Genomic DNA, 12,731 nt, shown 5'->3' with positions numbered 1-12,731 from the left:
TTTTCTTTGTTCAACTAATGAAATTAATAACTAACAGATTATTTTGCAAAATGACAAACCTATAAAATATATATTAATATTTGATTTTCAAATTATCTTGCAAAATCATTCAAAAATTTAACTAAATTTATATTAATGTTGTATTTGAATTTTTCTTATAATGGTGAGATACTGAGATTATCCTTGATTAGAATTGATTGTTACTTTTTTTTGGTAATAATATGTTGTCTATTATTATATATATATATATATATATATATATATATATATATATGTTGAAAATAACACAAAAATATTCACATACGCCAAGCAAAATAGAATCATGAATAATTTGCCAAGAAATTCTCAATTTGATTCATCTTCCATCATCAATGATTTACCTTTAGACCTTCTCGACGAGATTCTCTTCAGATTAGAACCCAAATCTATGGCTATGATGCGATGCACTAACAATTCTATCAAATCATATTTAAGTGATCCAAGATTTGGACCGGAATATCCTTCATGGGTCAGACCTAGTTTGTTTAACCTTGGTAGCTATGGCGCTACTTATGTATGTTGCCATCCTTTGGTCTCTTCATGCGATTATATGTCACCGGGAAATGGAGTAGAACTGTTTGATGGTAGTGCGGATTGTTACATTTTCGGCTCATGCTCTGGTCTTCTCCTATTGTACATTGGTTGTCTCTTTGTTGCAAATCCCTTAACAAAAAGGTTTCGAATCCTGGATCATTCTGGATCAAAGCTTATACCAATGATAGTTAATGGTGGACTTAAAGGTCTTAGCGGAATTAGTTATCCTGGAGGTAATGTTGCTTGTACGGAACGAGCGATGTGCGTTGGATTTGCGGTAAATCGAAATCTAACAACCAAGAGATTCAAGATCGTGGGCATACTCGAGATGGAAAACGTATACGGATTCGAGATCAACGAAGGAGACTCTTGGAGATTATCGGAAACGAGTATCACCACTAGCTCAAAAAGTGATCTCACTACGCGGATGAAACCTGTTTACTTGGACAACACTCTTCACTGGCTGAGAAACGATGGCAGCATCATGTCTTTTAATCCCGAGACAGAGCAAGCATGCTTGATTCCTTCCATATTTCATCGGGAACCGGATACGAAGCTACTTTTCGCGGAAAGCGTTAAGATCAATCGCCTGACCCTAATTTCGGGGACGATAGAAACAATCTCCGTTTACACACTTGTCGAGAATCACAAATGGACACTCACAAGGCGGATCAAGAACATATCTATCGAGGAAGAAACGCTTGTATATTGGAACATAGCTATGTACGATGGCAAGTGTCTTGTGGTGAGGGTGAAAAAGATGGGTTTAGAACCTTTGGCAAGTGTTCTTCATGTGTACGACATGGAAGCTAACAGTTGGGGAGTTTTGGTGTCAACCCTTGCTTGGCCCAATTGCGTCCGAGATTTCTATAAATTGACGCCCTCCTTGTTCTTTGTAGAGGAGGATGAGCAACAGAAGGTGCTTGTTGCTTCTAATGACCGACGCATCTCCTATATAAATTCGATTATGGGACTCATTGATACCACCAAGTAAACATTTAGGGCCTATAGATTATACAAAAAATGTCCTGATTTATAAGAATGTTTGTTTCCCATTTGCTTTTATCATTGCACTATTATGGTTTATGTATTTCAAATCTAAAAATTAGTTGTATATTACTATTTCTTTTGGGACAAAAAATCATTTAAGACAATGTTGTTTAAGAACTTGTTCTTCTCTGGCTTGTCAATTTTTCGTCCTGCCCAATAAAGGCCCATCTTGTGTGTTTTGTCGAATCTAACAACAAACTCACACCTTTTGACCAAAAAACAAACTCTCCCCTTTTTTTTTTCCTTTCGTGTAGCTAAACCGTCTCCGGATGTTGACAAACATTGGTTATTCACTTTTTCCACGTCACACTTAAAAACAGAACATAAAAAAAAAACTAATGACGACGCTCCAGTTTTGAATTTTGAAAAAAGAAAAAAAGAACCGTTGAAAAAACATGAGTGCTCAAAGAGGGAATATACCTTTTTAATAATCTCCTTCCTATTTAAACCAATTCTCGAATCTAATTACATTTCCTCTCTCTTTCCCCAAATTGAAAACAAAATCTGAGATTCGCGAAGGAAGAAGAAGAGTTGTCTTGAGAGATTGATAGAGATGGACAACAATGGAGTTAAACCCGCTGTTTCCGCCATGGAAGCCTTTGAAAAGCTTGAGAAAGTAGGTGAAGGGACTTATGGGAAAGTTTACAGAGCAAGAGAGAAAGCTACTGGGATGATCGTTGCTTTGAAGAAGACGCGTCTCCATGAGGATGAAGAAGGTGTTCCTCCCACTACTCTTCGCGAGATCTCTATCTTGCGTATGCTCGCTCGTGATCCTCACATCGTTAGGTTCGATTTCCTTTTACATTTCTGATTCGGTTCAGTCACTTTCTGAAATTCTCCGATTTACTGGTTTTGATTGTGGATTTAGGACTCAATTTCGATTTCTAGGGTTTAGTCCCGATTAATTGATGTCTCAATTGATTTGATGACTCTGATTCTTCCTGCAAATCGCGCTTAGTGTCGCTCTTAGGTGTTACTGGTAGATCTTAGTTTCAGTTTGCTATTTGTTGTGTGGTCCGATCGAGATAAAATGGGTTCCTTATCTTATCCGAATACTAGAAAATGTCAAAGTAGAAGCTCTGTGTTGTGATCTCAGTTTCAACTATTTTTGTGGTGATTGCATTTCTACTGAGAGATTATTGTTATGATGATTATCTTCTTCTACAGGTTGATGGATGTTAAGCAAGGAATAAACAAAGAAGGAAAAACTGTACTTTACCTTGTTTTCGAGTATGTTGATACTGATCTCAAGAAATTCATCAGAAGCTTTCGTCAAGCTGGACAGAACATTCCACAAAATACTGTCAAGGTTTGGATATTTGGAGATTTTGTTCTGCTTTTTTTCTCTCATCCGATAAGCCCCTTTAAGCTAAGAGAAACATGTTCTTGAATTGCAGTGCTTGATGTACCAGTTATGCAAAGGCATGGCTTTTTGCCATGGTCATGGAGTGTTGCACAGGTAAAAATCGTCTTTGTTTTGGAAGAACTATGACTTGAGATAACCCATTTTGACACAGATCTCTAATCCTACTTGTCTTGGTTTCATTACAGGGATCTTAAGCCTCACAATCTCTTGATGGACCGGAAGACAATGACGCTCAAAATAGCAGATCTTGGATTAGCCAGAGCCTTCACTCTCCCAATGAAAAAGTATACACATGAGGTATATAAGTCTACGTTGATGAAACATTAGTCCTGTTTCATTCTAGTTTTTTTTTTTTTTTTTAATTCTATCTTAGTTTATCTGGAGTTATAACTCAGGATGATTTTACCCCCATGATTTCATTTGCAACAGATTCTAACTCTATGGTATAGAGCTCCGGAAGTTCTTCTTGGAGCAACCCATTACTCTACTGGAGTGGATATGTGGTCTGTTGGCTGTATTTTTGGTACAAAATCTTCTCTTACAGTTTCACTGGTTTCAGTTCAATGTCACTAGCAAGAACTAACAGTTTTGTTTCCTTTTTGATGTGTAGCTGAACTAGTGACCAAGCAAGCAATCTTTGCGGGAGACTCTGAGCTCCAACAGCTCCTCCGTATATTCAGGTAAGTCTTTGTGTTCATCTTTACCTTTAAGACACAAACATGACATTCGCTAACTTGGTTGTTCTGTTTCTTTCTTTCCTGTCAAACTCAGGTTGTTGGGAACACCAAACGAAGAAGTTTGGCCTGGAGTAAGCAAACTCAAGGACTGGCATGAATACCCGCAATGGAAACCGTTGAGTCTCTCCACAGCTGTGCCAAACCTCGACGAGGCTGGACTTGATCTCTTATCTGTAAGTCTCTAGTGTCTAACACACCTCTCAGACCTTGCTTGATTAGTAGATAATCACTCTGCTGAGACTAATTTGTGTTTCTCTTTGTGCACAGAAAATGCTGGAGTACGAGCCAGCAAAACGAATCTCAGCAAAGAAAGCTATGGAGCATCCTTACTTCGATGATTTGCCTGACAAGTCCTCTCTCTGAGGCTCTCTTTATAAACTCTCAATAGGATATTTTGTTCTATCTCTGTCTTTGCTTGTCTCAAGCATTTATCTGCTATCTTAGGATGATTGAAGTTTCAATATTCCCTTTTGATTGGGTCTCTATTCCCAATTGTATAACCTTCCAACATTTTTATCAATGAAAGAATATATCAGTTTCTCTAATATTTCAAAGTAGCAAGATTTGCAACTGTTTCCCATTTGTGTAAGTGTGTGTGTGTGGATGTTCAGGCTACGAGCCACATGAAGAATGTTGGCCAGACAGTGAGAGAAACTGAAGCCAAGGCATAACTCCAGAATAGAATCACAGAGCATTCACTTTCTCCTGATCCGAATAGTTGAGTGATTGTACCTGCCAAAAGGTCAAGTGAGTTTATGAGAAAGACAGTGTGATGACATGTTTTGGTAGTATTTTTGTGAGTCTGAAGAACGAACCAAGATTCATCGCTGGGGGAACGACATACTGAAGCAGAAGAACAAACTGGTAAAGCGGTTCGGATGTAACCAAACCCAAGTAATGCGCTCCTCGTACTATGAAAACTCCTAATATTGGCAGCAACAAGTAACGCACAACCACCACACCCATTATGACTGACTTGTTTATTCCTGAACCTCTCAGACCTGTGATTATTATAAGAGAGAGAACAGAGATTTAAGGTTTTGTCTTAGGAAAAAAAGTTTCTGCAGCCATTTGTTATTGTTTATCTACCATTGAGAAGGTTTCCTCCAACAATCAGAGTCAGAACAGGAATCGCCCCGTCCCTTCAAGAAAATTAAGCTACTCAAGTAAGCATTGTTAATTATCACTGACAAGTGAGATTTTTAATATGTTGTAGAATACCCCAATAGAGATACTGAGTCCTCAATCACTCGAAGTGGAGCTGTGTTACCGACTAGTAGCTTCCGTAGTAAAGGATTTAACCCAACCGCAAGCGCGATAAGCTGAAGAGAAAGAGGATTAGTTGCTTAACTAGTAAGAACATACAGAAGCTAGATAGCAGTCGTTTAGTTCAAGGGAACATTGAAACAAACCGCTGCAATAGTTGAAGGAGCAAATATTGTTCGTAGATTGATTTTCTCTGCTACAGAGCACACTCTTTGTTTGACCTTGCCCCAAGTCCCAACCTTGTCACATATACATTCTCTCAAAATCAGTAAGTTGGCTAACAAGAATATAAGAAGGAAAAGTTTAGACTAATACCTGTTCCGCAACTTCGACTTTGGGAGAAATCAGTGGCATTGTAGACGAGGTACTGTTTATTGCGGTTTCTCCAGCAGGATTTGCTAGCATCCGCATAAGATTGTATACATAAGTCCATATGTAAATGGCTCCAATCTGATATACATCACAAAACGTTTTTGACTTGTATTGGCATTAAAAAAAAACTTTAGTAGAGAAGCATAAGAAGTAGTTAAGAAATGGTGACATACCGCCATAGAGAGTGCAATATAACCAAGTCCAAATTTCTCACAAGACTCAGGATCTCCAAAAGGACTTCCCTTTTCATTACATATAGCTGGGATGATAATGAGTGGCATATTCCCCAAATTCCCTGTTGGATTACACAATCTCATCACTGAATCTAAGAAAATGAAAACAGCTTTTGTAAGATGATATTAAAGTTACCAGCAGCACAACAACCAACGATGATGCCACGGAGATGCGAAGGAGGTTTAGTGATTTTGATAACAATCCAACCCAAAAACGAACCAATGATGAATGTTAGCAAAACATTAAGTGGCATGAACCACCTGAAAATGACCCCAACAAAATCAACATTTCATTTTCAAGAAGAATCAGTTCTTTGAATAAAAAACACTTACATTTTCACCATGCTTTCGTATGTAATAGTCTCAGATAAACTGCTTGCAACAAGAGAAGGACTAAACACATAGAAAACTATCTGTAGAAACCAAAACTCATAAGAGAATAAATTAACCAAAATTGGTGAATGGCTATGCATGTGACGGAAAACACTGACATTGTTGAGTTGTTTTCTTGCATCGTGATTGAGAATGTTAACTTGATCAAGAGCCAAGTAAAATCCAATTCCTGTTATCAACAGAATCTTCGCAACTGGTATCGATGAGGTTATGAACAGATCCAAAAGCCTCATCCTCATCTTCGCTTTCAATCTGATACCAAAGAAACCAAAACAATATCTTCTATAGAATAACCAGTTATGCATTCAAATCGAGAAGAATAGAAATACGAAAAACATTGAAATCGTGTGAGACGTGATGATGATGACTTACGGAATAGAAAGAACGGAGAATCGAGAGGAATAGAGAGATCGATCTTCGTATTCTCTGGTTTATCGAGCTAAGAAACAGAGTATCAATTATGAAACGTAAAATCCAGAAGATGAGAAACTTGGGAGTGGTAGTTGTGGTTCTCGCATACTTTGCTTTGCATGGCAATTCGGTTATAGTTTTAGTAGTTAACTACCTAAAAAAGAAAGAATTGTGGATATAGTATAAATATTTTTTCAAATCATTTTCTATTTTGTTCCTTCTTTTATATTCTTGTATGTTGTATTATCTAGAGAAAATACAGTTAACAAAACTTACAATGATTCAATTTCCGAGTAGCATTTGAGAACATTGGATATATTCATATTGAATTGAATACAATTGTCTTTAACTCTACGTTGTTTACAATGCGAGTCCCCGTGAAATGGTGAAGTGTCATATAATCTTGTGGTTATTTTTCCGATACTCTGGTGAATTATATGCAGTTTTGCTGATTGTGTCAAAGACATTAGAGTTGTGCAATGCTACTCTAACATTTGGAGTGAATAGAATGTTCCATCCCTTTTCCAGAAATTACTCTTAACATTCTGACACTTCTTTATGTTCATTGTTTGATAAAGGTGCGGTCACACAAATCGACTTTGGCCACCAACAACCTTTCATGTGGATCAAGCTTCTCTATTGTCTACGAGAATAGCCGTTTATCATCAACACATAATAGACCATCTGTTTCACTGTTTCAGAAGCATTAGTTTTAAATTTTGATCCACAAAACTTGAGTACTACTATCTTGATTCATAAATCCTATGTCTACTACATACTGAATGCACCATCCCCTTTTACCATTACTCGGAAAGCATCCTTCAGCGTTTAAGTAGGTCGCAAGTCCATGAACTCCCCCAGTAGATGTAAACTTTTCCCTCAAAAGAATATTGGTCAAGCAGATATAGTCGGAGCTTCACAGACATAGGATCCAGAAACATAACTGAATAAGCTCCAAGTCTTACCCATTGGAGAGGTAAGAAAAGCTTTGCCTTGTCTATCACAAAAAATTACATATCATCTCTCCGGGAGCTTCATGTTTCACAGATTTCCCCTGCAGAAAAGATGCCAAAAGCTGTAAAACGGGGAACTTGATGCAAGAAACTAACAAGCATAGTGCCAAACACAACCTCCATCAAACTAGATTTTACCCATCATTTAACAGCCACCACGCGGTAATGCTCATTAGCAAACCCATCGAGGACATTGTATAAACATGACAAAGAAAAAGAGAATAGAATTAAAAAGAGGAAAAGAGTTGCGGGATGAGAAACAACAAGCATTATGAGACCATGTCTCTAATCACGACAAGTTCAAGTCTGTAAAAAGATTTAGCAATTGTGCAGAGATTGTATTCCACAACATCAACCAATAATACTTGTTTAATAAAACTCTCAGTGATTTGAATCCCTTATAATCACACACCTCATTGTTGCTTTCCTGTTAAAAGACAGAAACTAAAGATCCATAAGTCTGAACTTTGAGATTAAAAGAGTTATGTAAGAAAGAAAATAGTCTGCATGCAAGGCTAAAGCAAAGCATTTAGCATAAATTTATCACCAAAGATTGTAAATTGGACTAGAATTCTCGACTTACATTAAAGGACTGAGTATCTCCCGGATGCTCCTCCAGGAAGTGAGGACATGGCCTGATTCGTAATGTCTTCAAGAACACGCTTGAGTTCAGCTTTTGCGTGCTTAACTGATTTTTCGCTAGGCCCTTCAATGAATAAGTACAGCTTCCGTTCCCCAGGTCCCGGTATACGTCCTGTAGGATAAAACTGACCCCTGGTGGTAATAGCAGCTCCAGTCCACTCTGATATTGGACCCAAAGTTTCTTTATGGGTGACCTTCCAACGAGCATTTTGTGGGAAGTCATTGATTTCAAGTTCTGCTTCATAGTGCTCAGGCATTGCATCAGCTTGAATCTTTGCCAGATTATGTTGCAGATTCATGGCAGCAACCATGGCTGCAGCACGGCCTGCCCCTTCACTAGGAAGGGTAGGAACAGTAACCGGAAGGACACCTGGCATGGCAGCAAGCCCGCCACCATTTGCCAGTAATTGGTTAGCTGTCACAGGAGCACTCACTGGAGCAGCAGCAGCAGCTTTGGCAGCAGCAGCAATGGCGGCTATCTGAGCAAAAGTAGCCTGCTGCTGTGAGATCTCACCACCACCTGCCTTTCTTACTACATCATTCTCATCTTCTGAGTCAGACTTGTCTTCCTCAAAGCCATACTCCTTTGCTTGTGCTTTCTTTGCTGCTTTTCTAACTTCTTCCTCCTCTTCGTTGAATTTAAAGCCACTACCACCATAGCCAGTTCCATGAGCTTGCTCAATACCCTGTTTCACTTTCACCATGAAACCATCAGCAAGTGCTTTCAGATCATCAGGAACTGGCTGCTCAGAAAGCTCCAGGGCCTTGACTAAATCTGGTGCATATTTTGCATCATCCTCGGAGATAAATGTCACAGCACAGCCCTTACGCCCTGCCCTGCCTGTCCTGCCAACGCGATGCACATAATCTTCATAGTGGTTCGGCGCATCAAAGTTTACAACCAACTCAAGCTCTTTCACATCTAGACCCCTAGCAGCAACACTTGTGGCAATCAACAAATTGCAGACATCGTTCTTAAAATCAGATATAGTTGATTCACGATCGGTCTGATCCTTACCCCCGTGAAGAGACAGACAAGGGTAACTAGATTTAATCATATCCCTATACAAGGCATCACATTTTTCCTGCGACTGAACAAAGACCAGAATTTTCCCTTTCTCAGACCATTCCCCAAGAAGTTCCAGAAGTCTAAGGAACCTATCACTCTCCGGTCTGACTTCAACTAACTGAGTTATATCCTTATTCACAACACTCCTTCCACCGACCTGTATTTCTACAGGCTTGTTCAAGACTTTACGTGCCAAAGTTTCAACTTGGCGTGGAAAAGTGGCAGAAAAAAGCACAGTTTGGCGTTCCGGTCGAATGTTCTGAATAATACGAGTAATTTGAGGCTCAAAACCCATGTCAAACATACGATCAGCTTCATCCATTACCAAAAATGTGACTCTTCGCAGATTAGTGATTTTCCCACTGCTTGTGCAAAGGATATCAATCATTCTCCCAGGAGTGCACACAACAATCTCAGTACCTCGCTTAAGTTCACTAATTTGCTGGGCAACTCCTGATCCTCCATACACAGGGACGCATCTTATACCCAATGGCTTAGAAAACTTTCTGATATCGCTGTGAATCTGCTGAACAAGCTCCCTAGTAGGTGCCATTACAAGACCAATTGGCCCATCACCAGCTTCAACGGGAGGCTGATCTTTAATATGCCTCAGCATTGGCAAAACAAAACCAAGGGTTTTACCTGAACCGGTTTTTGCAACCCCAATGCAGTCTCGACCGCTCATGATGATAGGGAGTGCTTGTGTTTGAATAGGCATTGGCTTTTCATAATTAAGCTTCTTCATAGTATCCAAAATTTTGCTGGTTAGCCCAGTCTGGTGCCAAAACTTTATGGGTCTTGGAACATCCTTTCCATGAACTTTCAGCTCCAATTCCTTTCTGTAAGTGTTAACTTCTTCTTGTGTCATCCTAGAGATATCCTTCACTTCGATATAGAAGTTCTTCCGGAAAGGTTCATACTCTATTTTTGAGTGGTCAACAAGGGACAACTTCTCAGCTTTTGTCTTCTTTACTCTCTTCATGAACTCCTCATCGTCTTCGTCTAAACTTGGATCATCATCATTCTTTGGTTCTGAATAATCAGAATCAGAATCTTCACCTTGAATTATCCTACCAAGGGCCTTATTAAAACCTTTCTTTGGCCGGTCACCACTTTCCTTCCCATTCATTTTAGAATCCAAAGTACCATCGTTCACTGCTGGGGGAGGAGCACCATTGCAAAACTTCTCAACCTCAGGTAATACCATAGTATTCATAAAAGCATCTAAAGGATCAATTTCCTCTTCATCTACAGCTCCATCACCTCCACTCTCAGAGACAGTAGCAGCTGTCTCATTCTCCAAGTCTACCATCTTAGCATCTCCATCATTTTCAGGTTTAGTCTCTTCATCAACATCCATTTCTGTTTCTGATTTTTCTTCCGGATGGCCTTCTTCATCATCAGATTCTCCTTCAAGAGTCCAAGCCTTACCGGCCTTGGGCTCATTACCATCCGCATCACCCTTACTTTCACTTTCAGCTTCCTCCTTCTTCCTCTTCAATTCTTGCCACTCCTGGACTCTTCTCCTTCGTTTTTCCACTTCCTCATCCAACTTCTTCTGCTCATCCTCTAGTTCTTCTTCTCGCGTTTTCTTCTCTTTCTTTTCCCCATTATCCTCGACACTCTTTCTCTTTGGACTATCTTCATGCCTGCTAGATCTGCCAACACTCTTTTCACGCTCTTTCTCCTTCCGTTCACCGCCCTCTTTTCTTCTACGTTTCAAGTCACGCTTGACATCATCATCACTCTCTTCATTGCCCACCTCTCTTGACCTTTCCCTTTCCCGGTTCCTCCTACTACCCCTTTCTTTCTCACGCTCTCTCCTATCCCTCTCTCCATCTTCCCGTTCCCGCCTTTCTCTTTCTTTAACTCTCTCCTTCTCCCGCTCTTCCCGTTCCCGTTCTCTCCTCTCTCTATCCTTCTCCCTTTCTCTTTCTTTATCCTTCCTCTCTTCCCTCTCTCTATCCCTTTTCCTATCTTTGCCTCTATCTCTCTCATGTTCTCGATGCCCTCTCTCCTTCTCATTCACTCTGCGTTTATCCCTCTCATCCTCTTCTTCAACGTCATCTTCAGAATCACTACTCTTCCTTCTCTCAGACCGTCTCTTCACCCTATCCTTATCCCTCCGTCTCCGCTCCCTCTCCTTCTCCTTACGCTTCTCCCTCTCTTCATCATCATCTCTATCGTAATCATCTTCAGAATCACTACTCTTAACTCGTTTCTTCCGCCTATCCTTCTCTCGACGCTTCTCTGAACCCTTATCCTTCTTCCGCTCATTACTCCGATCACGATCTCGCCGACTCTTCTTCAAATCAGCCTCCTCCTCCACCACATCCAAATCTTCGCTCCTATACTTGGATTTCTCTACCTCCATTCCTAAATTCAGCTCCGATAACACAAATCCGGATATGTAACCTCGCAGATTCAATGGAAAATCAATGAAATTCGCCCGCCCCGAAGATCCACAGCGAATTGTCTGATTCAGAATCAAAACGAGTGAGGAAATAATCTCAGATTAATCGAATCGAAAAAAAAAAAAAGGTTTTGAAGCTTACAGAGATAAATCTTCGATGAAGAAGACGAAGCTAAGCGAAGAATCGAGAGTGAATAAGAACGACGGAACCCTAAAACTGTCTGGAAATTGTGGAAAAGGTTTGCTAAAAAATCTGAGATTGGCGGTTTTTCTTAATTAATAACAGAATTTAGCCGACCTGATTTGGATCAATATTAAGCCCATATTTCACATGACGATTTTGGTTTATCTGTTTCGGCCCAAAGCCCAAAGTGAGATTTCAGCTTTTTATTTATTTTATTTGTTTTTCATTTTTTTCTCAAATATAATTTCACAATTCTTATGATATCTCCTTATATATCCCATTTTAATGAAAATCTCTTAAATATAGAAGACAATTTTAAAAAGAAATATTTTCCTAAGAATTTGAACTATACTTGGTAATGTAGGCAAATAGAAAATATCTTAGCCAGTCAAACAATTCAACACAACTTTGAAATTTTATTAGTTTCTAAGAGGAATAATAAAAACAACAAAAAGGTTTAAACAAATAAATATTTTGATTTTTTCTAAAAATATAAACCTAACACATGTATTGCAAAAGTACTAACTATTGAGAATATCAGTGGATAATAACGTGATATAATTTATCGAACAGTTGTAACTTTTCATAAATTTATGAAATTTTTTGAAAATGTTTAGAAGTTTTGAAACTTCATAAGCTTTTAGATATTTTACGTGTTTTACAAGCTTTTCTATATATTTACATGTTTTTGGAAACGTTTACGTGTTTACAATGTCTAAAGTATTATTTATCTACTTACAATTTAATGTTTTAGAATTATTTCATAACGTTTTAATAATTTTACGTGACAACATTTTATATTTTTCACGTGTTTTTGGAAATATTTACGTGCTTACAATGTCTAGATATAAAAATCATTGTCTTGGAAATTTCATATAATGCATTTTACATGTTTTTGAAAATATTTATGTGATTACACATCTTAATGTTGTTTAACTTCTATTTAAGAGATCATACTTTTGAAATTTTTTATACGTTTTAATATATTTGTGATCTTAAATTATTTCTT

The 12,731-nt window shown here is 38.6% G+C and overlaps 5 protein-coding genes across 11 annotated transcripts; 3 read left to right on the top strand and 2 right to left on the bottom strand.

Moving 5' to 3' along the window:
• Positions 1 to 322: 322 nt before the first annotated feature.
• Positions 323 to 1,567, top strand: AT1G20940 (F-box family protein; the record flags this gene model as incomplete). Its single annotated transcript, NM_101947.1, has 1 exon — positions 323 to 1,567. One exon carries the CDS (start codon positions 323 to 325, stop codon positions 1,565 to 1,567), a length of 1,245 nt encoding a protein of 414 aa, NP_173518.1.
• A 527-nt stretch (positions 1,568 to 2,094) lies between these two features.
• CDKB2;2 (cyclin-dependent kinase B2;2) lies at positions 2,095 to 4,452 on the top strand. Its single transcript, NM_101946.4, has 8 exons — positions 2,095 to 2,409; positions 2,791 to 2,932; positions 3,021 to 3,082; positions 3,175 to 3,286; positions 3,419 to 3,512; positions 3,600 to 3,669; positions 3,761 to 3,899; positions 3,994 to 4,452. Exons 1-8 carry the CDS (start codon positions 2,177 to 2,179, stop codon positions 4,087 to 4,089), a joined length of 948 nt encoding a protein of 315 aa, NP_173517.1. The 5' UTR covers positions 2,095 to 2,176; the 3' UTR covers positions 4,090 to 4,452.
• AT1G20925 (Auxin efflux carrier family protein) lies at positions 4,261 to 6,868 on the bottom strand (the record flags this gene model as incomplete). Its single annotated transcript, NM_148475.3, has 12 exons — positions 4,261 to 4,458; positions 4,542 to 4,727; positions 4,816 to 4,868; positions 4,948 to 5,048; positions 5,139 to 5,231; positions 5,308 to 5,442; positions 5,538 to 5,659; positions 5,734 to 5,858; positions 5,931 to 6,010; positions 6,089 to 6,229; positions 6,363 to 6,429; positions 6,678 to 6,868. The coding sequence occupies 12 exons, from the start codon at positions 6,866 to 6,868 to the stop codon at positions 4,334 to 4,336; spliced, it is 1,419 nt and encodes a 472-aa protein (NP_683316.2). The 3' UTR covers positions 4,261 to 4,333.
• AT1G20923 (uncharacterized protein) lies at positions 6,451 to 7,111 on the top strand (the record flags this gene model as incomplete). Its single annotated transcript, NM_001332482.1, has 2 exons — positions 6,451 to 6,531; positions 6,980 to 7,111. The coding sequence occupies 2 exons, from the start codon at positions 6,451 to 6,453 to the stop codon at positions 7,109 to 7,111; spliced, it is 213 nt and encodes a 70-aa protein (NP_001322016.1).
• On the bottom strand, positions 6,898 to 11,799 carry AT1G20920 (P-loop containing nucleoside triphosphate hydrolases superfamily protein). 7 transcript variants are annotated; one of them, NM_001332478.1, is made up of 4 exons: positions 11,681 to 11,799; positions 7,998 to 11,601; positions 7,532 to 7,841; positions 6,898 to 7,455 (listed from the first exon to the last, which is right to left on the bottom strand). In NM_001332478.1, the coding sequence occupies exon 2, from the start codon at positions 11,497 to 11,499 to the stop codon at positions 7,999 to 8,001; it is 3,501 nt and encodes a 1,166-aa protein (NP_001322012.1). In that variant the 5' UTR covers positions 11,500 to 11,601; positions 11,681 to 11,799; the 3' UTR covers positions 6,898 to 7,455; positions 7,532 to 7,841; position 7,998. The 7 variants fall into 7 exon arrangements, with proteins under 7 accessions (NP_001322012.1, NP_001322011.1, NP_173516.1 ...); NM_001332479.1 differs by having other exon boundaries at positions 7,827 to 7,841; NM_001332481.1 differs by having other exon boundaries at positions 6,922 to 7,455; positions 7,553 to 7,841; positions 11,681 to 11,727.
• Between the last annotated feature and the right edge of the window lie 932 nt (positions 11,800 to 12,731).

Source organism: Arabidopsis thaliana (assembly GCF_000001735.4).
Source record: "Arabidopsis thaliana chromosome 1 sequence".
Lineage (NCBI taxonomy): Eukaryota > Viridiplantae > Streptophyta > Magnoliopsida > Brassicales > Brassicaceae > Arabidopsis > Arabidopsis thaliana.
Note: the sequence above shows the minus strand (reverse complement) of the source record. Positions and strands in the feature narration are given on the sequence as shown.

Excerpts from the sequence above, each read along its gene's own strand:
- AT1G20920 (NM_001332477.1), bottom strand. The coding sequence starts at position 11,499 with ATGGAGGTAGAGAAATCCAAGTATAGGAGCGAAGATTTGGATGTGGTG.